The sequence below is a fragment of the Ischnura elegans genome, chromosome 1 (assembly GCF_921293095.1).
Source record: "Ischnura elegans chromosome 1, ioIscEleg1.1, whole genome shotgun sequence".
Taxonomy (NCBI): Eukaryota; Metazoa; Arthropoda; class Insecta; order Odonata; family Coenagrionidae; genus Ischnura; species Ischnura elegans.
The window spans coordinates 25,540,654-25,566,766 of record NC_060246.1 but is presented as its reverse complement, the minus strand read 5'-3'; the positions used below and the strand labels follow the sequence as shown (position 1 = coordinate 25,566,766).

The 26,113-nt window shown below is 39.8% G+C and overlaps 1 protein-coding gene across 1 annotated transcript; it reads right to left on the bottom strand.

Annotated features, from left to right (window-relative positions):
• Positions 1-2,050: 2,050 nt before the first annotated feature.
• On the bottom strand, positions 2,051-23,485 carry LOC124157618 (UDP-glucose 6-dehydrogenase). Its single transcript, XM_046532494.1, has 9 exons — positions 23,090-23,485; positions 22,860-22,997; positions 22,599-22,763; positions 21,382-21,579; positions 20,462-20,609; positions 20,247-20,341; positions 19,096-19,299; positions 10,237-10,392; positions 2,051-2,801 (listed from the first exon to the last, which is right to left on the bottom strand). Exons 1-9 carry the CDS (start codon positions 23,246-23,248, stop codon positions 2,625-2,627), a joined length of 1,440 nt encoding a protein of 479 aa, XP_046388450.1. The 5' UTR covers positions 23,249-23,485; the 3' UTR covers positions 2,051-2,624.
• Positions 23,486-26,113: the final 2,628 nt, after the last annotated feature.

The following is a 26,113-nucleotide window of genomic DNA, read 5'->3' as shown; positions in this document are numbered from 1 at the left end:
AAAATTTTTAGAAGATAGCATCCCCAGAAATTGCTTTTCACGCTATTTGGACTCTTCAAAACTGGATAAAAGTGAATAAAAAAATAGCAATTTCCCATGAAAAAATACTATGAAAAGTGAGATTTTCACAGCTTATAAAATTTAACAGTATGTTACAGTTCGATTATCTTTTTAGAAAAATTTGCTCCTTGAAATTGCATTGAAATCTAAAAAAAACCTCTGAAATAGCCTTTTTCGAATAACCCTTTCAAAATAACTTCGTCTTATGACAACATTCTTTTATTCATTTTATTTATAATCTTTTTACACTGAGTATGATCTTAATAATTAAATAGTAGAATTTTATAATGCAAAAAAAATTGGGTCATGTAATGTGAGATTTTTTTGCCATAACTTTCATATATGCTTCACCATATACGCTAGCATTGTGTGGGGGCCCCCAATGGAACACTGCTTTACAATTTTGCGTTAACTCACTGATCTAGCTGTGTGTGCTATGTGGCTAGATCAGATAAAAAGTCGTTGTCTGCGAGAGGGAAGAACGGATGAAACGCTGAATAGTTCCTGACTTTACAACAGATTAATTGATCCTTTGTTCAGACTGTGCACAAAGTGCGAGTTCTTCTATGCCACTGGACACTGCATCGGCCAACTCCAAAGATGCCAAATTTGAAATTTTAGGCATTATTGAATTCTTTGACTGTGTGTACCTCTGAAAGTTCGTGTGTCGAATGTCAGTGAAAAGAAGACCTACTGTACGGCCAATTTAAGAGCGGTAACATAGAGTAAGTATATTGATTTTTACCCTGCAAAATTCCAGATTTTTCGTCCGAAAGATATATAAACACACATAACAACGTTGAAACTGAGTTATGAACAAATTAAAGTTTACCAGTACGGGAAAAAATCTGCTATAAACATTTCCTGCAATTTTCAACTTTATACTAAGAACAGTCTGCCGGAAAATGGATTAGGAATATAAACTCGGAAAAGTCAAGTAACTAGCCGAAATTCGAGAAAATATTTTTTATAACAATTGTTATAAATAAAATCGAATAATTAATGTCTCCACTAAACGTAGCAACCCTTTCTGCTTCAGAATATATTTTTAGACTTGTGGAACGAGCAAATTAAAAAAATTGCCAAAATTGTTCATAGCCACCTGGTTAATTGTTCTAGAACTACACCAAAAACGTATACGATTTTTGTATGTGCGGTGAGCTCTCTATATATACTTACTCTGGTATGGTATGGTATGGTATTTGGAGGAGGCGACCGACAGCTGAGGTCATTTGCGCCATGAGGGAAGGGGTAGGTAAGGAAGGGTGGAGAGAAACCCGGCGTCGGCATTAGCCTGCTCTTAACGAAAGGCGCCAAGGAGACCACGGCTTAACGTCCCATCCGACGGACAGAGTGTTGCGCTTGAAATGTCCTCCACACAACACTCAAGCAGGGATCGGGCAGTCACTGAAAATTCTCTGCCACTGCTGGGATTTGAACCCGGGCCCACTGGGTGGGAAGCCAACACTCTAGCAACCACACCAACCCGATCCCCTATACTTACTCTATGGCGGTAATGAGTGGGTCACCATGATTCCACATGATTAAAGCTTGTTATATGATGATGCATGGATACTTAAGTAGCTACTACTGAATAAAGAACCGTAATTGCTAGTCTTGAGCACACTGCATGAGGAGAACTTAAATGCCTTGCACAATTATAGCATAGCTTATTGTATATATTTACCTATATACCATTGCTTACCCATGGAAATTAGTAATAAAGTTCTTTTTGTAGGCAATGGGACCAGGACTGAGATTCATTATTTTGTAATTACAAAAATTTTGTAATAACATTCCTTTTGCCATAGATTGGAATGGCCTTTTCATCGAGACCAACCAATTGCTTCCAGTAGACGAGAACATCATAATAAGGTTGTTCATATCAACGGGAGTTTACTGTAATTGGCATCAATTTTAACCACGGTCAAAAATAAAAATTCTACATTATTGATTTACCTTCTTTTTCTCAAAATGAAAACTATTTCAGTATTTTAAAATATTATAATTTTATTATGAAGTTAACATTAAAAACAATATAAAAAGCATGACAGTAAAAGTCTCTGCTCCATACACATTTCCTTAGTGGAATGATAATTCATTTGAGGCAGGAGAAGAATACATAATTGCAATTAAAAAATGTAAAATCAGTTATAAATTAAAATAATACTGATCTTACAAGGTGATACAACTTAAGATATCAATGGTATCTTGATAATACAAGCTTAATTTTATATAAAAGTATAAATTGGAGCTGAAAATACTGGGATATAGAATGACTGGTAGCAGAAAATTAAAATTTTGAGAATAATGAAGCCCTTTAAATAGTTTTCACATTATGTACTTGCTATGGAATGACAGAAACATTGTTTCCTCAGGGACAATTGGTGTGAAGAACAAATAAGAGGAAAACAGTAATGCCTCAGTATAATGCATAACTGTATTAGTTGGTAAAACATTAAGGAAGGTGAGAAAAATTAAAGTTGTAGATAAATATTCAAATAAAATTATTGCACTTGAATTGCCAACAATTTCAAGACCAATCTTTCTCAGTTACCAAGCATTTAGAGCTGGTAAGGACTTCCCCAAATCCTATTCACTACAGGCCGATGAAGTCTTTTCCCAATGGTTTGCACATGGAAGCCAAGTTTTATCAGTTGAGCATGATCCAGAATCTTTCTTCCATCAAAGATATAAGCGGGTTTCATCATTCCATCATATATTTTCCCATAATCTAGGGTCTGTGGAAGAGAAAATAACATCTATAGACTTCATTTCATTTTAAATACATCAATAAGGCACACATACTGCAAAAATAAAAACTTGAAAATTAATATTTTCTATATTTGGCAAAATTCTGTCACCCAAGATAGAGAAGTAACATCATAAAGACTTCTCAATTCATTTTTAAATACAGCAAATAAAATCAAAGCTCATTTACTTCTTCATTTACCTATGGTAAGCAAAGAATGCATATAGATGGTAACAACAATTTTATTGCAAGAAGAAACAGAATTTCAGTGCATTTATTTGCAGACATCATTTAGAGCTATAATTTGATGTACTTTATTAATAAAGTAGAATTACTGGCAGTTTTCCACGCACCATTTATCTCATGACCTGTTTCGATATATTGTTGTATATACTGTATATTATATATTGTACAAAAAGCATTGAAAGTGGCAATGAGATAAAATTGTTAGTAGAAAATTGCCAGTATTTTGATAGAGGACTATGGTTAGGGATTATTCATTTCTGTTGGGGTTACGGTTAAGTTGAAAAATTTAACAGCAGCTACATTTAAATTACCGTTAATTTTTTTTGTAATCTTCATGATTCAATTCATACTTAGCCTATTTTTACTTTTTTAAAATCCAAGTGTTACATTGCATTCCTATAACTTGTACCAAATGAAGATAATTTCAGGGAAGTAAAATTGAGTTTGACTAAACTATAATACATAGATGCATTTGTTAAATTGACAAAGTTATTAAAAATTGAAAGATTTTTAACCGTTCGAACATCAAACACACTAAAAAATAAAATGTGAAACACAAAAACAAGACAGTAAATTTTAAGGGTTCAAGAACATGCGTAACAATCTCACTACAATCAACACATCAGTTTACTTAATAATTTGTCTAGTCTCATGCACAAAATATTAGTAAGTTTTTCGTAATAATTCATTTGGATTGCAAGAAAGAGAAAACTGGTAAAGTAACAAAAATTGAGATAACGGATCAATGTCTTTGGATAAAACATACATCATTTACTTTTTTAATAATAGACTAATTATTAACAAAAATCGTCATTATCTTATAATTTAAAAAGAGAAAAAGCAAAATCAAAGCAAATGCACTAAGCAAAATCATTGAATTCCGTTAGCCCTTGTCAATAGTTTGAAAGAGAAAACTAAGAAAATACTGATACTATCCGAAGCTCAGAGATAAAAAAATAGGAAAACAAATTAATGAAAAAACTGGATTATGAATCTGAACAACAAAAATCAAAATGCACAGTCGTGAGACTTAGGGCCACCAGGGGCACTAGAGTGATTTACTAAAATTGGTGATTTAGTGGGAAGCTCAGAATATGCAATAAATTAAATATAACTGCATTCCATAGGTTAAATTTTGGGCTCAGTTTAAGTTGGGTAAAAAAATTTAACTTTGGTTAACTTCACTTCTTCAGTTTATGGCACAATTTCTAAATTCTGATTTTATTAATACCTATGTCAGAAGTCTTATGAGATTAAGCCTGAAAATGCTCTCTTTATTGATACATTTGTTAAAAAATCATGATAAGCCATGAATAAAATTTTAATCTTCAAAATCATGAAGTGAATTTTGCAACAAATAATAGTGTGAGGTAGCTTCATTTATTAACAGAGGTAGCAAGGATTATTACAGCACTCGAGTGGCACTCCCTTAACAAAACTCGCACCGTCTCTCTACACACATTGCGCGCGACTGACTGCGCGTCCGTCTCTCTACACACATTCCGCGCGACTGACTGCGCGTCACCCTCCTTACTGGCTCGACCGTCCGAGTTCCTCGGCGTCCCCCAGAGGGGCAGCACCTGCCGGACCATTTCGAACAGCCAGTTGATGACAGTCGGCCTTTCCTGATTTCAGGGCCGTCCTCGGCCCGCTCTTGCGGTTGGCTGACCTCTTCTTCTACAGCATCGGATTCCTCTTGAATCGGCTCGTTGGCTCCCTGGTCTCCGAGGCTGCATGGGGGTGGGTTGTCATCTTCTTCTACAGCATCGGGGTCCTCTTGGATCTGCTCGTGGGCTCCCTGGTCTCCGGGGCTGCATGGGGGTGGGTTGTCATCTTCTTCTACAGCATCGGGGTCCTCTTGAATCTGCTCGTGGGCTCCCTGGTCTCCGGGGCTGCATGGGGGTGGGTTGTCATCTTCTTCTACAGCATCGGGGTCGTAGTCTGGTGGGGGTTGGCACCATGGTTTCATTCGATCTGCACAAAAGACCGAATGAAACCTCCTCTGGGTTCTGGCTGCTCCTGGGATGTCTGTCAGCAAATATCTATCCCTGGGGAATACCTTCTCCACCCTGTATGGTCCCTTAAATTTGGGTGCTAGCTTTCGAGACGTTCCCGTCGCCTGGGCTTCTCGCTCGACTAACACTAACTCTCCCCGCACGTATTTTCTTGGCTCCTTGTGAGCTTCGTCAAACCTTTTCTTCTGCCTCTCCTGACATGTTACCATCCTGCCTAAAGCTTCCTTCCTAACCTCCTCTATCACTTCTTTGCTCACTTCATGTTCATCTTCCTGCAATGTCACTACAACTCGGTTCCTTAACGCATTCCGCGGGCGGTACGCGAACAACAGTTCATGTGGACTGGCTCCCACCGTCTTGTTCTTCATCGAGTTCATGGCAAATTGAATGTCTTTCAAGCGCCCATCCCAATCACTTCCCTCCTCCGTTGGATTCATCGTAGTGATAGCTCGAGTAATTATGGCGTTTGATCTCTCTACTTGTCCATTTGCCCTAGGCGTCGCAGTGGCGTTCTTGACGTGTTTTATCTGATGCCCCTCGCAAAATTCCTCAAATTCTCTCGACGTATATGCCGTTCCTCTATCCGAAATGATACGGTCCGGGCAACCAAACAAACTAACTATCTCACTCAATGCCTCACAGACTGGTTTTGACCTCGTGTTTTTCACAGCTCGTAGTACTATGAACTTCGTAAAATTGTCTTGGTACGCGAGGACGTATTCACTGCCTCTTTTGCTACGAGGGAATGGTCCTAGGTGATCTATGTTAACGGTATGAAAAGGCGTACCCTCGCGCTTAGTTGGGTACAGTATTCCTTCCCTTTTCCCGCCTGGTCTCTTGTGGTACGCGCATTCGATACAGGCTGCGATATATCTCTTTATCCTTTGTCTCATCCTCGGGAACCAGAAATATCTTCTCAGGTGTTCCAGAGTCTTTTCTTCTCCGTAATGTCCCATGTCATCATGGCTCCCCTTTATGATTCTCCAAATCGCATCTCTTGGGACCACCCAACGACTTCCCCCCTCCACTCTTCGACATATTCGATGGTCTCTTACTACATAATCAGTGTGCACTTGCTTATCCTCGTTTGTCTGTGCTGGCTTTTTCAATGTTGCATGTATTTCCTGGAGACTCGGATCTTGCAGCTGCATGGTCAACAGCCAATCCTCCTGCTGAATTCTGGTGGTGAATATTTTTGAGTCCACCATCTCAGGTTCTACCGCCTTTCCCACCGGGTTTCTGCTGAGGGCGTCTACGTGGCTCATGCTCCTGCCTGGTCGGTATTCGATTTCGAAGTCGTACTCCTGTAGTCTCAACCACCACCTGGCGATTCTTGGCAACAGCTCCCTCTTAGTCATCGCCGTCTTTAATGCATTACAGTCCGTTACTACCTTGAACATTCGATCCAACAAGTACATCCTGAATTTGTCAACTGACTCTACTACCGCTAAGGCTTCGAGTTCGTAGCTGTGATAGGATTTCTCTGCATCCGTTGTTTGTCGGCTGTAGTACGCCACAGGTCTCAATGGTCCCTTATTTTGCGATTGCATAAGAATGCCTGCTAATCCATGTTTGCTGGCGTCTGTGTGAACCTCATGCTTTGCACTCACATCAAAAAGCGTCAGCATAGGTCTTTCGACCAGTCTTGCCTTGAGTTCTTGGAATGCCACCTCTTGTTCCTCATTCCACTTGAACTCCACTCCATTCTTCGTCAATTTTGTCAACGGTTGGCTAATCGCAGCAAATCTTGGCACAAACCTTCTAAAGAACCCGGCCAATCCAATGAATTGCCTGATTTCGTGGACATTTTCCGGTCGCTTGAACTCTCTCACGGCTCGAATCTTTCGTTCGCCTGGTTTTATTCCATCTGCGTTTATCTCGAACCCCAAATAGTCTACGCGCTCCTTGAAGAATTCGCATTTCGCCAACTTCAATGTTAGTCCTGTCTCTTTGAGTGCTTCTAGAAATCTTTCAAGCTTCTCAAGTCCTTCCTTCACGGTTCTGCTCGGTATCAGAACATCATCCATATATATCAACACATCCCCTGGTTTTGTGTTCCTGATAACTTGTCTCATCGCCCGATTAAACACGGCTGGTGCGTTTACCAGACCCAAAGGGCATACTGTTGAACTCAAACAACCCTCCCGGCGTCACAAACGCTGTAAGATGCCTTGACTGAGGCGCCACTGGTATCTGATGGTAACCCGACGCGAAGTCTAAAGTGGAAAAATAACGGTTTCCCGCGAGGCTATCCAACTGCTCATCAATCGCCGGCATGGGAAACTTCTCCTTCCGGGTCTTCTGGTTCAGCCCTCTGTAGTCGATGCATAATCTGTCCTCTCCATTTGCCTTTTTCACCAACAGAGCCGGGCTAGCATATTCTGATGTAGAAGCTTGGACTATTCCAATCCTCATCAGCTCCTCCACAGCTTTTTGCATGCTCTCTCTTTTTGCGTAAGGCAGACGATACGGACGTGACGTCACGGGTTTGTCGTCATTCAAGTCAATGCTGATGCTGGTGAAGTTCGCCTTGCCTAACTCGCTTAAGTTTTTAGCAAAACATCCCCTGAATTTATTTACGAGGTCGCATAGTGCCCCTTCGTCTTGCGTCGTCAGGTTCTCGTTCATGTGTATCTCGTCTTTCTGGATCCGTGACTCCTCTTCCACCTTCCGCACTTGAGAATTCTTTCTTTCACTAAGGTCGGCGTTTTCTCTGGAAATGGTGAGTCTCCCAAACTCCTTTTCGACCCGAATTCCTGGTTGGTCTAAGGCACTCCGCCCTACAATGATAGCATCCTCCTGAGAATTTTCTGGGACAATTAAAACCTCTACTTCCACATTCACATCGTCTACTTTCAAGATCATTCGTTTCGTGCCAATAGCTTCACAACCCCCTGATCCAAACCCAACTAAACGCTTTTGGCTCGCCTCATATTCGACTCCTAGTTCTTGTGCAACGTCTCTTCTCAGGGTGACAACATCGCTTCCTAAATCAACGAAGCCAACCACCCTGTCGTCGTTTATCTCTATCCACTTGTGGTACTCGTCTTTTATGATGCAGTTGGGTCGTGTGATTTTCCTAACGTTCCACTTTTTCTCATTCTGGGTCGTTCTCGGTGTTGCCTGCAAACAATCTTTCTGCATATGTCCCGTCTGCTTGCACCGGTAACAAATTCTCTCACGGGCAGCTACTCGGCACTCCCTAGCGAGGTGCCCCTCTTTTCCACAATTGAAACAAACGCCCTGGGTAGGCGTCCTTTCGCCCCTCACTTCCTTGACCTCAGCCCTCTTGTCAATGGTCACAGGAGGTCGATTGTGAAAGTTTGCCCTATCTCCCAATTTGGCCCTATCAGTGACACTCTCGTATCGTCTTATCTTGCGTAATAGTCCTTCTACATCTTCAAAGTCGCACATAGTCAGCAGCTTCACCAGTTCCTTATCCCACATGCCATTTAGAATGTACTTGATAAGGGAGGCTTCATTTACTTCACCACGCCTAGCGATAGTCTTCATCGCGTAAACATATGACTCATGCGTCTCGCCACGCTGCATTCTTCTCTTTGTAAGACTCAAGTGCACGTCGGCTTGGTCCTCCACTGATGGGAAACAATATAATAGTCCTTTTTTGAACGCCTCCCAAGAGTGTACTTCCTCGGCTACGCTATTCAGCCATAGTTTCGCCGCTCCGCGTAACTTACTAACGGATTGGGCTAACAACATCGACTCGTCCCATCCGTAGGCTGATGCAATGCTCTCTACTCGCCTGACCCACTGTACCGCCGTGAACCCCAGGGTTAGCGAAGGTTCAAACTCCGGCAATAATTGCTCTGCTATTTCTCGATAACCCACCATACTTTTATCAAGAACTAACGATTGCCCATTTAAAAGCTCTCGTTCACGTTCTAGAAGTTTCCTTTCTCTCTCTAGCAATTCTCTCTCGTGTTGCAAGAGCGCTTGTTCCCTCTCCGCTGCGCTTCTAAGGGCGCTACTCTCTCCGACAGGATACCGCCAATTTCCCAACGACGGTTCTCTGCCCTTAGTAGGCCACACGACAGTAGCCTCGCGCGGTTGCTCACCGGGTCCTCTTGCCTGTATATCCTCCTTAGCCTTGTCTCTCGCGGCAAACGGCGTCGACGCAGGCAGAACCCACTTAGCGGTAGCCTCTCGGTGCATCTCACTATGCTCCCTGGCCCCGCCGGCCTCGCTCTCCTGCTCTCGACATGTTCCCGCCAATTCAGTCGCGTCCCTTCCTTCCGCAGAATGGACCCCGTTGAAGCTACCTACGCGACACTCGCCATCCCACGACGCATTCGTCGGACTGGTCATTGCTACACTAGAACCACACTCTCTCACCTTACTCAGTCCGCACTGGGGTTTTTGATGTTCTATCTATTGATGGCTGGATGTGCACGAACAACTCCACCGCAGCTCGCTGGTCGATCCCACTTCTGAACTGTGAGGTAGCTTCATTTATTAACAGAGGTAGCAAGGATTATTACAGCACTCGAGTGGCACTCCCTTAACAAAACTCGCACCGTCTCTCTACACACATTCCGCGCGACTGACTGCGCGTCCGTCTCTCTACACACATTCCGCGCGACTGACTGCGCGTCACCCTCCTTACTGGCTCGACCGTCCGAGTTCCTCGGCGTCCCCCAGAGGGGCAGCACCTGCCGGACCATTTCGAACAGCCAGTTGATGACAATAGTTTACATTATAATTGGAAATTGCAGAAATCTCAGCATGTATGTCACAGTTTAGGAGTAAATGCAGTGCAACATAGAAATTATGAAATATATACAAAGAACGTACAGTACGACAAGACTCAAAAGACCGATAGAGAAAATAAACAAGGCAAGGAGAGAAGTTCATCAATATCTCAGGCCTTCGAACATTTTACCACACCATCAAATTTGACAGCTTAATTACTTTGAGATTTATACCAGCACAAGGGGGAAAGTATGTGAATATGGAATACACATAGGAATTTGTAAAATAAAACAGCATGGCCATATAGCCCGTGGGAGGTGAAAATATAATCCTTCAATGTGTAGGATTTTTAATAAAGTAAAAATAATTATAATCAAACTCTTATTTTCATGCAGCAACTTCTCCATCAATAAATTATAACCTATGACTACCCTAATAGAATAAATTACATACCGTAAACTCATCCCATTCTGTACAAAGAACGATGGCATGTGTGGCATTAGTAGCTGAATATGGGTCACTGTGGATTACAATTGAATTTTTCACATTTTCTGGTTCATCAGTCACTGTAGGATGAGTCAAATCTTGAATTATTTGGTCATGGTCCACCTGAAAAAAATTTGTAATACAGTGAGAAAGCCTTTTAACATGACAAATAATCTCCAGAACTAAAATAGAACTAAAATTAGAACATGTTAATGAATCCAATAAAGTTAACAAATGTCCATCCAAACATGTTAACAAATCCAAACATGTTAACAAATCCACTGCACCTGGACTTATCATCTATCTATTTTATCATACTGGAAAATTCAGTCAATTCAATCCAAAGTCATGGTAACTTATTTTGGACAAAATTCTTAAGTAAATCTCAAATTTACTCATTAAAAATACAATACAATTAAGCAATATATGCAATGTAAGCACACATAGACAATTGGCAATTTATATGAAGAAAAATATGTTTCAAAATTAAAGTACCAACATTTGAACATTGAAATCACAGCTTGGGAAGGTAATACATATCTTCAAACTTAGCTTGAGATTTCGTAACAGAAAGAAAATAAAATACCATTCAACTTAAAGTTAGACCTCATCAAACTGTAAAGAGTACTCTCAACCAGCAGCGAATCCAGGATAAGGAAAAGGGGGGGCTAGGGGCCTCTCCTGTACGCATTTGACAACTGCACAAAATTATCATTTTATCTAGCGTAAATTAAATCCCAAAAGGGGCTATAGCCCCCACTAGCCCCTCTCTGCATCTGTCACTGTTCTCAAATATTGCATCTACATACATATACAGACCATACTTTCTCCAAGGCTCAATATATTTTCCGGAATGCAGTAAATTACTACTCTCTATAATAATTACTATTAAAATCATACAATTAATACCACCCAGAATTCAACACATGAAAATAAAACTAATTCCAGATCGAATTCACCAAGTTTGAACTGAATGATAGACATAATTCCAGGCAGGACAAACTCTACCCGAGAAACTGAATTGAATTATTATGAGGAGCATAGGAGAGGTAGGTCATCTACATGGCTTTGTGTTTTCTCCACCCTACACACCTAAATGTTGTCACAATGAAAATTAAGAGGTAATGAGTTTTTACACCAGGTTTTCCACTATAGGCATTCTGTGCTGACCTTGCCCATATCTTGTGGTATTGGTTTCTCGGTAAAAAATGGGCTAAATTATAATTTCACAACACAACACCTAAATTCATACACAAGATATTCCATGGTCTAAATGCATTATATTTTCCATTTCATTATGTTTTCAATTAATGTACGTAAATCAATCTATTATCATTTACAAACATTTCCTGTTAATTTGGATTGCTTTCTGGGTCCACAATGAGCTTTCTTCTCCCAACCACGATCTTTTAAGCGGCGATAACGTGATTATACTCATATTTCTACAGCTCCATATAACACCTGCTTTTGATAACCAGGTACCCTGGGTGCAAGGTCACGAATTCAAAAAAGTGGTTTCCACCAATGCTTCAAAATCACCGCACGACCCCAGAAACTACACTGTCAGGCACCATGCCACGTAGTCGCATCTCTCACAAGTTGCCCGGAATGCAACAGCTGCGGGACGCGGATCGTTGTGCTTTTGCATCCGCTTTTCTTTGTTCTATAATAATCGCGGAAAACACAGAATGAGTGTGAACTCATGCACGGATAATCCACAACACGGATAAACCGCAGCCGTGGATAATCCAGAGTCTGCTGTATTGCACGATAATACAGCAAAAGATTCTCTGACATTTACTACTGCAGCTAAGAGGGTATGGTGACTCATATTGATGCAGAAACTCTAGGTCTGAAGTGTATGCAATACAGCCCCCATTTATTTCTCTCCTCTTTGTTTCTTTTTTTGTTTAAATTTTAATTTAGTCAACTTACACATATTTTCCACCACATAGAGCAGATAATGTACCCAAAACAACTGCAATAAATTGTTTTTCAGAAACATGTAATTATGTAGCTCCAGACAATGTTCAGAGATCATGCTTAAATTAAACTAGTCATGAAAGTACATATATATCTACTCATTGATGAAATATCAATCAAATAAAACTCTTCCCTTGCATGAAAAAGGTAAGGATATAAATTCTTCATCATCATCATCACTGGTAAACAATCCTAAGACTGGTTTGACGTAGCTCTAGTCAATCCTCCTACCAGCTAATCTTTCCTTACCAACACATTAGGGCGGATTGGAAAAATCAATTTTTTTCTAATCCATCAGGCCCAATGAAAAAAAGTTGTGGGAGACTCAAAATTCGAAAAATATAACATTTTATGGTCATTCCCTATAGGTTTTGCCGAGCTACTGTTCTTTTAAGGGCAAACATTTCGTGCATTTTGACGTATTTGTCATTGTTTAGCCACAAAATGCCTAATTTGAGTCCGCTTCCGCAAAGAAAATATTCCAATGCCCACGCAGCGTCGCGGATACCAGAGCGGCAGGCCATTCCCTTCCCCTCCCCGCTCGCTTCTCCCCCTCCCATGCCTCGAATACATCAAAATTCATCCCGCGTGTGCTACTCAAAGGGGTTCATCTTTGATAATATAAATCAGAGGATGGTAGAAGGTGAAAAAGGATCCAAAATCTCCATTCATCCGGTGCTACCGCGCCTGGTTGTTTCTTGATGACAAAAGTTTTGCGAGCACTGCTGCTAGCAAGAAACAACCAGACGCGGTAGCACCGGAAAAATGGAGATTTTTGAACCTCAACATCTCGGAAACCTACGCAGTCACGGTGAAAAAGGATGCGTAGTGAGACGACTTGTCTCTTATGTGGCACCTCATCAGCGTTAAACAAATCGATGTTACCAACTTTTAGAGAAGTGATGAAATATTTTTAGATCTGAGAATAGAGGAAAGGAGCCTGCAGTCTATGAAGAGGCCTCTCAAGTGTCCATAAAGGTGTGCGAACTATGGTGACGCTATTCTCTTCCACTATGTGTGTGACTAAACGGATTTAGTGGTACCACAGGAAGTACTAAAACTTACGAAAAATACAAATAGGCCAGAAGTAGGGTTTTATTGAAGTAAAAAATTCAAACACTTTTAACCCTCCAGCGGGCGCGCTGTGGCACAAAGTGCAACATTGTGCCTCTACGGGCTCACGTTATTTATAGTGGTTGGTAAGTGAACCAACGCACCAATTATTCCTTCTTTGTATCACGATGAAGATTTCTGTTTGTGATTCAAGCCCGTGGCCTCTCGAATTTTTAAAAAAACGAATAAGTAGCTGAACTGGTCGTCTTTGTTGCACTCTGTGCAACGCGCGCCTGTCGATGTAATACCATCACATAGTGGCACTTATAGATCAACATTGTTTCTTTCTGTGCGATGTAGCGTGAGATCAGTTGGTGGGAACACAAGAGTTTTCACCATTCCTTCTCTGAATCAGGTTGAGCTAACAGCTAAGTGCATGGTGTTTAGAAGCAGCTGTGTGTGGAGAGAAAAACTTTTAGAAATTGACCTGTGGCATTTTCTCCAACGTGATTCCTATGACGTGAATATATTTTTAGGAATAATTTCCATTGGAATATTTTGTTGTCCTTTTATGGGATTTTGATGTAGAAAAATTCAAAGGTAATTATCACACTGCTTAGGGCATGAAGATTCATTACCGATGAAGACTATTTGAGTGTACTACAAGAGCTGTCAGACGAGGAACAGGAAGTCGGCATTGAGGAAAGTGATGAGACAGATGAGGAGGAAAATATTTCCCTTGGTGATAACGGCAGAGACTGATGAAGCTACGTCTGATGGTGACGTGGATGAACCTACTACTGCTGAAGACAGTGATATTGATGGTGATAATAATAATTTTTTTGGAAAAGTTGATAAATCTTACAAGTGGAAAAAAACTTCTTTTTTGCGGTGGTACAAAGATCAAGCGCAAAAACATTATGAAATCACTCCCAGGGACAAAACTCTGTGCAAGAAATACACCTGATGAGGCTGCGGCTTTTCTAAAATGTATAGATATAGACATGATTGATGAAATTGTGATGCAAACAAACAAGTACATATTCAAACTAAAATTGCTCATGTCCACTATTCAAGGGATAGGGATTGTAAGGAAACGACAAGAACAGAATTTATGGCTGTGCTGGGTATACTTTTTCTAATTAGCATGAAAAAAGGTTTTCATGCAAATGCTTTAGAATTGTGGAGTGCAGATGGATCAGGAATGCAAATTCTAAGGGCAGCTATGAGTTACAAGCGATTTTTGTTTATTTAGCGATCAGTAAGATTTGACCACAGAACAAGTAGGGATTTTCGAAAACAAACAGATAAATTAGCTGCAATCCGAACAATAATAAACTCGTTCATAGGAAATTGTCAAAAAACATATAATATGAGTGAGTTTGTGACAATTGACGAAACGCTGCAACCATTTAGAGGCCGATGCGGTTTCATTCAATATATACCGAGCGAACCCGAGAAATACGGTATAAAGTTATATGCTATGTGTGATGCCAAAACATTCTTCACCAGTAATCTCGAAGTGTATTGCGGGAAGCAGATGAACGGTCCATATTTAGTGTCAAACTCACCAGCAGACGTTGTCAAGAGGCTTGTAAGATCAATAGAGGCAACTAATCGTAATCTTACCACAGATAACTGGTATACTATTTATCCGCTTGCCAATCATCTCCTTACAAAAAACATAACAACCATTGGCACACTGAAGAAAATAAAAGAGAGATTCCGCCTGAATTTTTGCCAAACAAGACGCGCGCTGTGGGGTCGTCTCTTTACGGGTTTCAGAAAGACATTGCCCTCCTATCATATGCTACAAAGATGAACAAGGCGGTGTTGTTGCTTTCAACAATGCAACGAAAACAGATGTTGGCACAGTTGACCAAATGCGTAGTTTGTATTCTGTGGCCAGAATTACGTAAAGGTGGCCACTAGTTTTATTTTATAGATTTTTGGACATCGCAGGAATCAATGCTCACATATTATATCGGGCGAACAATCCTACAGATAAACATTGAAGGAGGTCATTCCTGAAAACCTTATCGTACACATTGATGAACGCACACTTGAAAAGCAGGTCAAACATACTATCTCTACCAGCTGACATCAAAATATTCTTCTGTACTATATGTCTAAACTATTGAAAGTTCTATTAAAAACAAGGTAATGAATTTACGCTTTTTAATTCGAGTTTTTGTTGTTAATATCAGCGGAAAACCAAGTGTTGCACTGAGTGCCACGCGCGCCCGCTAGTGTCAGAGAATATGGCGCGCCTGCTGGAGGGTTAAAGGAACATTTGAAATTATACGATATTTGTGTGTGTAAGTGCAAGAAGGAGCATAGGCATGGATTATTAAACTCTTTATGCAATATTATATTTTTCAAATTTTGAGCCTTCCCCCCTAAATTGCATTTGAGCGAGGGTCAGGGGTTCACCTAGAGGTCTCAAAATTTTCAGATCTTTTTTTTTGATCGGTCCCACAACTTTTTTCTTTGGGCCAGATGGATTTGAAAAAAATCGATTTTTTCGATCCGCCCTACTACACATATTTCTTCTCTTACTGCAGATACTAAGGCATCTAACATTCCAAATTCCTATCCTAAACATTTAATCACATTTTCTGACGTACCCTCTCTGGTAGTTCCTGTTTGGAGATCCGAATGGAGGACTATATTACCTTGTAACACCTAATTTTGAGTGGTTTGTTTTGGTTTTTGGTGTGACGTAATACAAGCAATAATAAGCAGCAGAGGTGGAGTGAGGTAATTGTTGTGATTGTTGACGGCGCGGGGGGAAGTGAAAAGAGGGGAGTCGGATTGTGATAGTTATGGCGGACGGGTGTTCCCTTGCTCCCGAGTTTGTATTATTTAAAGTGAAATAAAATATTTGTAAGTGACGTGAAACAAAGAGGAATTAAATGAAACGTTACAACCTCCTGTACCTAGTTGGTCTCCGCCTTCACACACATGAGGAAGAGCTGCTGCCCTCTATGAGAGGCGTAATTGTTGGTTGCCTCTCCTCGCCAATTCACAGCATCTTCATAGGCTTTGGCATTATTTAAATGGCCTACCTTACCCAAGGATAGACCAATAGCCATCAGAATGCTGCTGCTTTTTGTCCACAACTGCTTATTCGACGAGTAAACTTGCTTATCTCACAACTAACGTCTGTACCTACAGGTCGACCCATGATCTGCAACCTGGAGGACGCACTTGGTGGCTTTAACCCTTAGGGAATGTTTCTATATGTTTTGCACACTGACTGCTGAATTTAACAATAATTTTTATTGCTACCAGGATATCTTGGATTGGATATTTCTAGGATTGCTATCAGGACACTTAGGCACTTCACCATAAGGATCGCTAAGGGGCTTAACTCTACCAGGTCCTAGTCTAGGGGTGCCTCCTGCACAGAGGGTCTCTCCTGCACTGGCTGGCAGCCAAAATCGTGAACTGCCGCAGCCCAAGTGCTAAGCTCAGCTGCAGGATCATCAGTAATCATCAATCCTACAATTGGTTTGATGCAGCCTTCCACTCATTTTTCCAAACAGCTAATTGTTTTACACGGACATAATTCTTTTGATTGAAATCCTTAAACACATGCTCTATGAATATCATCTATGGCCTACCTCAGCCATTATTCCCCTTCATCTGCCTTTTAACCCTTTCGCGCCGAATGCTGCACCGGTGCAGCGAGGATTTTCTTCCATATACAACGAATGCCACACCTGTGCGGCGTGAATTTTCCTTCCCTAACCAACGAATGCCGCGCCTGTGCGGCACAGGTCGAAAAAAGTAACCGTGGCGGACACAATAGACCCACGGTTGCGGTCCCCCTTCGAGATCCGCCTTAGCGCGAGCCCAGTCCCTTCTTCGGCCGCTCAGGTCGACCCTCTCCTATCCTCTCCACGCAGTCAACTACTGTTATTTGCAGTGTGATTTCCAAAAAAATATTTGTTGCTTACTTTTGAAATCCAATGCTATAAATGAATTCTCCTTTTTATGCTGACCACATCGAAATTTCAAACAAAATTCTAACCTTAATATCAATGGAGTTATAGATCAACTTGTGAATATACTAAATCCATCTATATCAACGTTAGAACTCCGTTTAAAATTTCTGCACGCTCAGAAAAAAACACAATTCATTTTGAATGTGAAAAAATCTATGCGAGCAACAAATATTTGCATATATTTTGCATTAATATTTTAGCCAGTTGACCGCGGACTCGTGCTAGGAAGGGCCTTTTAATCCTTCTAGGGTATGGGACAGAGGCCAAGGAAAGGGATCGGGGGCCCGCTGAGTTGGGTCAAAAAATAGTTAGGGAGGGAACCACAGCCTTCAGTCGACGCGAAAAAGCTTCGTACAGGGAAGTAAAGAAAGCTTTCAAGAGACTCGTATTGAGGAAGAATTTTCCTCAACGAAGGTCCGGCACGAAAGGGTTAACAATTAATTTCATTATCAAAATTCGCTAACTCATTCTTAACTGTGTGGTATCCCTTTAGAAGGTTTCAAGGCTAATTCACTTTTACTTATACCACTACTTTTAAAAAAATAACATGATCCGGATTTTGATGAGTAATCATCATCATCAGGCATAATTTCATTATTCCATCATGCCCCAATATGTGGCTAATTGCATTCTCCAGTCTTTACCTAAAACTTTCAAAAGACTTCTCTCCCACTCTTCTTAGAACTTTTGCATTACTCACATTACTATCCATCAAGGTTACAACTCTTACAAAATTATAAAATTCATGGTTTTACCCAGGTTTTCACCGTCTTAATGCTGTCAAATTCACGGTCTGTAGATAAGCCATTTTAGGCAGAAATATTGATCACGTAACCATCACCGGCCTCACGTCAACTAAAAATTTAACAAACCCGACAGACGACGCGAATGCAAACGCAGCAATTAAAGTGCTATCTATTATGACATCACCTATTGTTCAGGGTCAGCTAAAGGTTTTGAGTGGGAAAATGGAGGGAGCAGGGCGGCAGGGAGGTTAAGAGGTGTCTGAATTTTTGCCGGGATAAATGAACACTTTGGTTACTGGTCTTCCAGCTTTGGTGCAGAATTATGGTCAATGTGTCGTCATGGCATACAGGCCAATACTGTGTGCAGATAAATTTGTGCTTGACCTTGAAATGTGATCGACCTATCGATTTTTCTTTCGCTCTGTCAATCGTAGATCTAAAATCAAGTTTGAGAGATTTTTAAGGTTTTATGACGAAATTCACGGCTTATTCATGGTTGAATGGGAGGCTTGGACATTTGATCTTTATCATTCCTAACTAGCACCGCAATTCACGAGCTTCCAACCTTGCCTTCTCCACAGCTGTCATTGTCCATGCCTCACTAGCACGACAAAGTATGCACCAAATTCCAGTCCTAATAAATTGCTTCCTAACTTCAATGCTTAAATTTTGAGCTGAAAGAACACTCCTCTTTTGAGGAATCCCTTTCTGCTCAGGCTATTCTACTGAGTATTTCCTTCTTTCTTCGGCCATTCCTGGTTACCCATCTGCCCAAGTACCAGAACTCCTCCACCTCCTTAAGTTGAAAAATGATACATAAACAGTGTCAGTCTTGATATAGGACCTGAAAAGCCATTGTCCTGAAAATCTCGTACGGTAGGCATGCACCGCAGAGCACCCCCACATTTTCAGGCAACCAGCGAACGCTCATAAAGAGCATCTCACAGCAGACTAGACTATTCATTTCTCTCAGTATGTTTATCACAGCTTCAAGCAATTCAAGCATTGCTGATGCACGCAAGATTAGGAAATACCTTTGGATCATAAATGTGCAGCTTGGCACCTTCATCCAGCAGGGTCTTTGCGACATGAATGGCAGGAGATTCCCTTGTGTCCCCAGTGTTCTTCTTAAATGCAAATCCTAGCAAGGCAATCTGCTTCCCAGTGACTGTATTGAAAAGTGATTCTATCACTTTTTCTGAAAACCTTGACTTCTGGTATTCATTCATATCAATAACCTGCAAAATACAAAAGTCATTGAAATTACTATTAATTGACCACAACTCCCACCTTATTTTCTACCAGAGAATTAATATTTATTTACTATTTTTCATGCATGCTTTGCACCTCATAGATTTCTATTGATACATCCAAAAAGGCATGGTAAAGTTTTCCAACTAAAATACCCTGCCAACGTGAAAGTTCATAAATACATAGAATGCATGTAAAAGAATAAGGTAAATAAAAAATAGCATTTTGAGCCAAAAAAAATATCAAACCCTTGGAAATACTGCCGCAGTGCATAAAATCATACACCGAGATGGTTTCTGACTAATATATAATTGGGTAATGTAGATAAGTGGATCTTTCATTTCTAGATAGCCTGTAGAGTCTACATATACAATGCTTAGAAAAAAATCATGGTGTAGGTTCTTCATTGAGAGCATGTCTTGCTCTGAGGTAACATAACCAGATTGAGACAGCTATCACCATGACCAGAGCTAACATTGTAAAGCAGTGTCTTTTTTATAACCCATCTAATCAATTGTGACTGCATTATCATGAATTAAAAAGGTATTTTTCTTAAACTTTTAACACTACTTTGCTCCACCAGGCTACCTAGCTTTGATTAGTTTCAACTCCAGCACCTGGATTGGACCAAAATAATTTTCTCCAGGGTCATAGTCAGTAGTTTGTTAAACTTTGCTTATGGACCACAAAAAGCATAGAAAAATATCGGCCTCATAAAATCATACCATTGAATTTTATCCATAGTATGATACCAAAACTGTTTATGACTTTTTTAAACATAACTTCTTATTTCATCATAATGGTATGCTTCATTGATAGGCAAAATTAAAGGGCTAAAGTTACTATATTCTACCCGTACTCACTTGTTTTAATCCACAATCTATTTGGTAACATGTAACTGAAAAGCTTATAGATACCTAGTTCCTAAACATACCTGTTGCCAATAAGCAGCCACCTCAGGAAGATTCAAGCATTCACATATGTATACTAAATTAAGGATATCCTTTTGGAAACAACTGCCTCCAAAGCCTAAAAGATATAATAACAGAATTCAAAAATACAATCAATATGGGATATGGATGAAGAAATTATGGCAAAAATTTCCCACCAATAAGCTGAGAAACTGAATTCAACAAAACAGGAAATTACCAACAGATGCCTGCAAAAATTTTGACCCTATCCTGGAGTCCAAGCCTACTGCCTTAGCAACTTCTGAAACATCAGCTCCAGTCACTTCACAAACAGCTGATAAGGAATTGATGCTTGAAATACGCTGAGCCAAGAATGCATTCGCCGCCTATAAAGAGAGGATGAAAAGCATCAAGGTAAACACAGGGATGGATTAAGGCAGTTGTTTTGGGGGCCGGATAAAGCGGAGTGGTTCATCACATTCTGCACCACCTTGGTGGCATGCAATACCTCCTAGCGATAATACATCTGAGGTCTGATATAAATACATACAATTGGCTAATAGAATACCCAATTTCAATCATTTTTAAGCATGGCTTTAAACTGGTGAAATCAATACCTTCATGGGAGAGCCATCTTTATAGGCCGCTATACACGGTGAATGATGATGAAAATGAAATCATTCGCCGTGTATAACGGAGAAATTCACGAATAAACCGTCATGAACATGATCATTCAATGAAAATGAAAACATATTCTATTTCTGCTCCCATGATCCTGTGAATGATGGCACGATCATTCACAGAGTATAGCGGCCTTAAGTTACCATGCTTTCAATTTTCCATGAAGTACATCGGAGGTGGGTGCCCCCTCCTAATCCACCACTGATCAAGCAACTCAAGTAAAGGGCTGCCTTTCTACTCAGCATAGATTGTCCACAGCTAAAATAGTCACCATCAATAGTAGCTAATGATAAAAATAACAATAAAATTTGAAATGGTAATATCACCTTAAAAAATTGAGAATCTCCCAAAAGTTTGTTAAATCTTGCTTATGGACCACAAAATGCATAGAAAAATTATCAGCCTCATAAAATCATACCATTGAATTTTATTCATACAAGGGGAGAAATAATAAGTACTCTATGGGTTGAAACTAACCAATTTGGAAAGTTCTGAAGACCAGGTATTCATGGTAACTATGCGACTACTGGGAAGCCAATGCTCGTAGACCCAACACAATTCTTTGATGGCAGCATGCCCTTCTGGAGTGTCCTCCCCGCCTATTAAGACACGATCTGCATTCAAAAGGTCCTCAATGGCTGTTCCTTCAGCAAGGAACTCTGGATTGGACAGAATCTGAAATTTGAGAGAATAGGCATGTATTAATCCATTATAAATGTAGTTAGATGCTTCCCAAATAAAAAAGCACTCAAACCATAACACTAGTGGTAAAACACACTACAGCCCAAATGCATTATATTCTATAAAAAAAGTTTTAAGTATTTTTTAGAGTTCAACAGGTTTTTACCCTTTACAGAATAATCACAACCCTATAGAAAGAGTGGCATATAAAATAGAGATAAACTAAAAAATAAGTACAAAACCGAGAAAAAAGCAAATATTTTAAGCAAGTCTAATGGGTTTTAATGATCAACAGGCCAAATGATTTGAGGCCAAAACCTGGTCCCAACATTCACATACCCGCACTGAATTACCTGATCACTTCATCTATGAAGTGAGATAAAATAAAGAAGGATAATTTTAAGAGTGAGACATAACATGGAAATGAATTAAAGTCTTGAATTCCTTATAATGAATCATCAATGCTCTCTTTATGCAAAAACACCCGACCCTCGAATGATTCCTCCAATACCTACAAATGAGCCATCAATATTCATACCTTATTGACGTCTCTCAAAACTGGTCATTGTGCAAATGCAAATACAATCATCCAGAGAAATTCAAAAAGCTAAGTCAAACCATGCATTAATAAATAGCATTCTAAAACTCACTAAATGCTTCTCAAAGGAAAAATGACACTTGTGGCAGCTTGCTGAAAAATTACATAATTCAAACACATAAATACATAATAATAATGCAAAATATTTCAAGATTTGAAACATTATGAACAAAGAGAAACACTTGATCAAAATCAAAAGAATGAAATTGGTATGAGAATAAAACAATCTTCACACCCAATGTTAAACTACTATGTGCTCAATCAGACGGTCTTACTCTTAATGAGAAATTCCTTAATTTTTGCATACTTTTTTGCTGCACTATGCTAATCATATATAATTTATCGGTATGAGACTATAAGTATCTTCTAGTTGTTGACCTCAGTGCTTGGAGAAAAAGAGTAACTTGACTATTACCTGATAACTGACTCCTGGTTTATTATTGGCACGTAATATTTTCAGTATACTTTCTGCAGCACGAACTGGTACTGTGCTCTTCTCAACTACAATTTTATCACCAGCAGCAACATCTGCGATCATCCTAGCTGCTCCTTCGACGTACTTCAAGTCGGCTGCACGTCCCTAGATCAAAAAATGTAAAACCCAAGATTAAAAACAAGAAATAATTCACTAAGTGATATATTCATCCCACAAAAATTAGAATTATAACCAATTTACCTTTCCCATGCCAAAGGTTTTCGTTGGGGTGTTCACGGAAATGAAAATCAAATCTGCTTCTTTGATGGCAGTTCCTATGTCAGTAGAAAAAAATAAATTCTTCCCTCGGCACTCTTGAACAACAGCGTCTAATCCAGGCTGAAATATTATTTTGATAAAAATTAGAAATTTTAGCCTCGAAGAGTGGGTCCCGATGAACTAATGGCCCAACAAAAAATATTTAAGCTTACCTCATAAATGGGCAATTTCTCAGAATTCCACTGAGCTATCCTCTCCACACTTTTGTCTACCACGGTCACAGTAATGTCGGGGCATTTTAGTGCAATAACACTACACGTCGGTCCGCCTACATAACCGGCTCCAATACAGCAAATCTTTTTAATTGGCATATTTGCAACCGTAAAAACCAAAACACTAACTCGAATATATCAAACCACTGACACGGAATTCGGGTAAAATTTACACAATAACTAATAATTAAAACACTTCATTAGGTCGCTAGTGACAAATAAAAACAAAAACACAGAATTTTCCAGTAATATAAATTATAAATGCATCTTTCACCACTGACTCCCCTCCGCCCCTAACACAAACAACTCCCGAGCACCGACTGGGAGAAATGACGCTTTTCTTAGCTCAACCTACGTGGCGCCAGCGGTCATGCCAAGCGTACGAAAAAAACCGCGGTAACCTTGCCCGTCTCGACTGCCGACCTGGGAATCGGACGTGTGTTTCTGACGTATATAAGGCTCATCCCTTTCGTAAATGATGGAGGTTAGTAAAGGCGTATTGCCCTCATTATCAGTGCATATCCGATAAAGCACCTTGTAAAGCAATTGACAAAAGAAAGTGCCTCAGTGGCGAGAAGAGTGCTAATAATGTACTTCAGCGATAAGGAAATATTAAAAAATAATTAAAAAACTCTTTCAACAACATATATGTATCCTAATTAATGAAATTAACTAATTTTATTTTTAATTATATGTATTTTTACGCATTGGCGTCCAATTTTTATGTCGTTTCCATGTAGATCTCTAGTAGTTCGACGACTCTAGAGTCGTCGAACATCAAATCAATATAATTCATATTTTTATTTTAATTACATGACCGCCTTAACATAAAATCGCTTTCTTCGTGTGTAAAATTTAAAAAAATGCTATTTTGATTTTTTTCTTGCCTTAAGAATAATTCTTTTATTTCTTCTCTGGATAAATCATTTCACCATCTCGTCCAATATTTCTAAAATTTTTCGAGTATAAAAATTTTGAAAATGTATCCAAATCCTCATGTAAGTACATCAACCATAATTACAGCCTAATTAAAATTTATTACTTTTCGAGTATGTGTCGACGATAAAATAACGGTGGACTTTCTCACCTTCGTTCCCAACTGTAAGTTCTTATTGTCCCATTAATCGTGTTTCAGTTTTGATCTTTTATTAGGCACTTAAAGTTATGCTATTTTGATTCAATTTGGTAAATACATTTTTTTAAGTAGTATATTTCGTTTGACGTAAACCAAACTCTATAATTTTGGCCTCATAATGTGGGTCCAAATGCAAAATTTGTTTTCAACCTATTTTTTTCCATGGGGGTTTCCATGTTATAAATTTCGAGATGGAAAAAATACTAAATTTCTCGGTGGCATTGTCATTTCCTAACAGGCGTGCCGACTAACAAAAAATGTTGGGGGGGCCCAAACCGGGGATCTTACCCCGGAAAATAGTATAAGTAGTGAGTTTTAAGTTTTTTAAGCATTTTAGAAGAGTCATATGATCAACATTAGAGCCCTGATAACTAGAATCTCGTTATCTGGACACTCCGGGGAAAATCAGCAAGCCTGACACATTTTTTCCTCACACCTATAACGAATTTTTTAGGGGGCTCGGGCCCCCTCAAGTCCCATGGAGTCGGCGTTACTGTTTCCTAAGTTTATTGGAGTCGGAGAAATACTTTTAAAAGAAAAAATCCGACAGTGACCCTTGTAAGGTCACATGGGTGGTTTCCACTGAGGCTAAAGTGAGTGGTTAATGGCAAAGAAGAAATTTGACTACCAAGGTGTCGAACCCAACGTTTTCGAGAGTGCCCAAGTCAATGGTACGGTTTAAATACCCGTATTTGCAACTTTATTGACCTCCAGGGGTCATGCGTGGGTCAAAAGTAACTGAGGTTTGTTCTGCACTATTTGGACAACCAGCATGACTACCCAGAGGTGTTTAAGGCTACCAAAGTCATATAAAATGTCCACAGATAGGATACATACCGTTAGTCATAGCCTGCCTTTGGCCCCCTTCATTTCCGAATTAACCTAACCTGGTTTCAGGTCATATTGCTTTCTTATCATCCATTACATCTTAGAATACAATTGGTAAAATACATTGATGGGGCAGCCAAAGGGTTTGGATGATGGAATGCTCCGGAGAAAGAAATATTACGAAAAACTATGGACTGTATTCCGTGGATGAGGCAGCAAATAGGGAAAATAACAAATGACACAAATCTTGAAAAATGTGTAGAGCTGTGATTCATTGAAAGAAGGATGAATTTGAAAATTATAATAAATCAATCCATGAGTTTGTGAATTCTCTAGCAATTACAATATCAAGGTTTACCATATAGTTTTCTGCTTGATTAGTTTTTACCTTTCGAAGCAGAGGGAAAACGATTACCTCAGCGCGAAAATCACTCAACTTTTATCCAAATCCAATGCCAATGACCCCACGATATACGATATCAAGGCGTATCAGAGCAGCCGTTATTCTTAGGACGGTCCTGTTGGGAGAGAATCGGCTTTAAAGAATCTCAAGGCACCTGCTTCACTGCTTCTCATTCTCCGACCTTTTGGGCGAAAAGTCGACTTCGGATGATCTTTAGCTCTGGGTTTCCTCCTGAGACGAATTCCACGCGAATTGACTGCGAGATGCGTCGGAGGATGTCTTCAGAGTCGAGATATTCATTAATAGTTCACATTGATACGAATGCAATTGTTTTGCGACAAGTGCAGTTACACTAACGATGGGGTTCCCACGGAGGACGGGAGGCTAACAGCGCGTCTATAGAACTTCTTGGTTATAGCTCGTTAAGCTACATTTAATGGGCTACAAAATTAAAGCAATAAATTATAAAAAATATCAATGTTGACCGAAGTAGATGTTGTATAGAATGCATGAATGTGCACCCCCAGAAATGGCGCGATAAAAAGCGTGAATTTAAGTATTACGTGTATCTACTACGAAGTATATTCTTGAAACATCT

Excerpts from the sequence above, each read along its gene's own strand:
- LOC124157618 (XM_046532494.1), bottom strand. The coding sequence starts at position 23,248 with ATGCCAATTAAAAAGATTTGCTGTATTGGAGCCGGTTATGTAGGCGGA. Across the intron at positions 21,580-22,598 it reads AACCAGGAGTCAGTTATCAG|ATTCTGTCCAATCCAGAGTT; the intron begins GTAATAGTCAAG and ends CTCAAATTTCAG. Across the intron at positions 19,300-20,246 it reads TGGCTGCTTATTGGCAACAG|GTTATTGATATGAATGAATA; the intron begins GTATGTTTAGGA and ends TGTATTTTGCAG.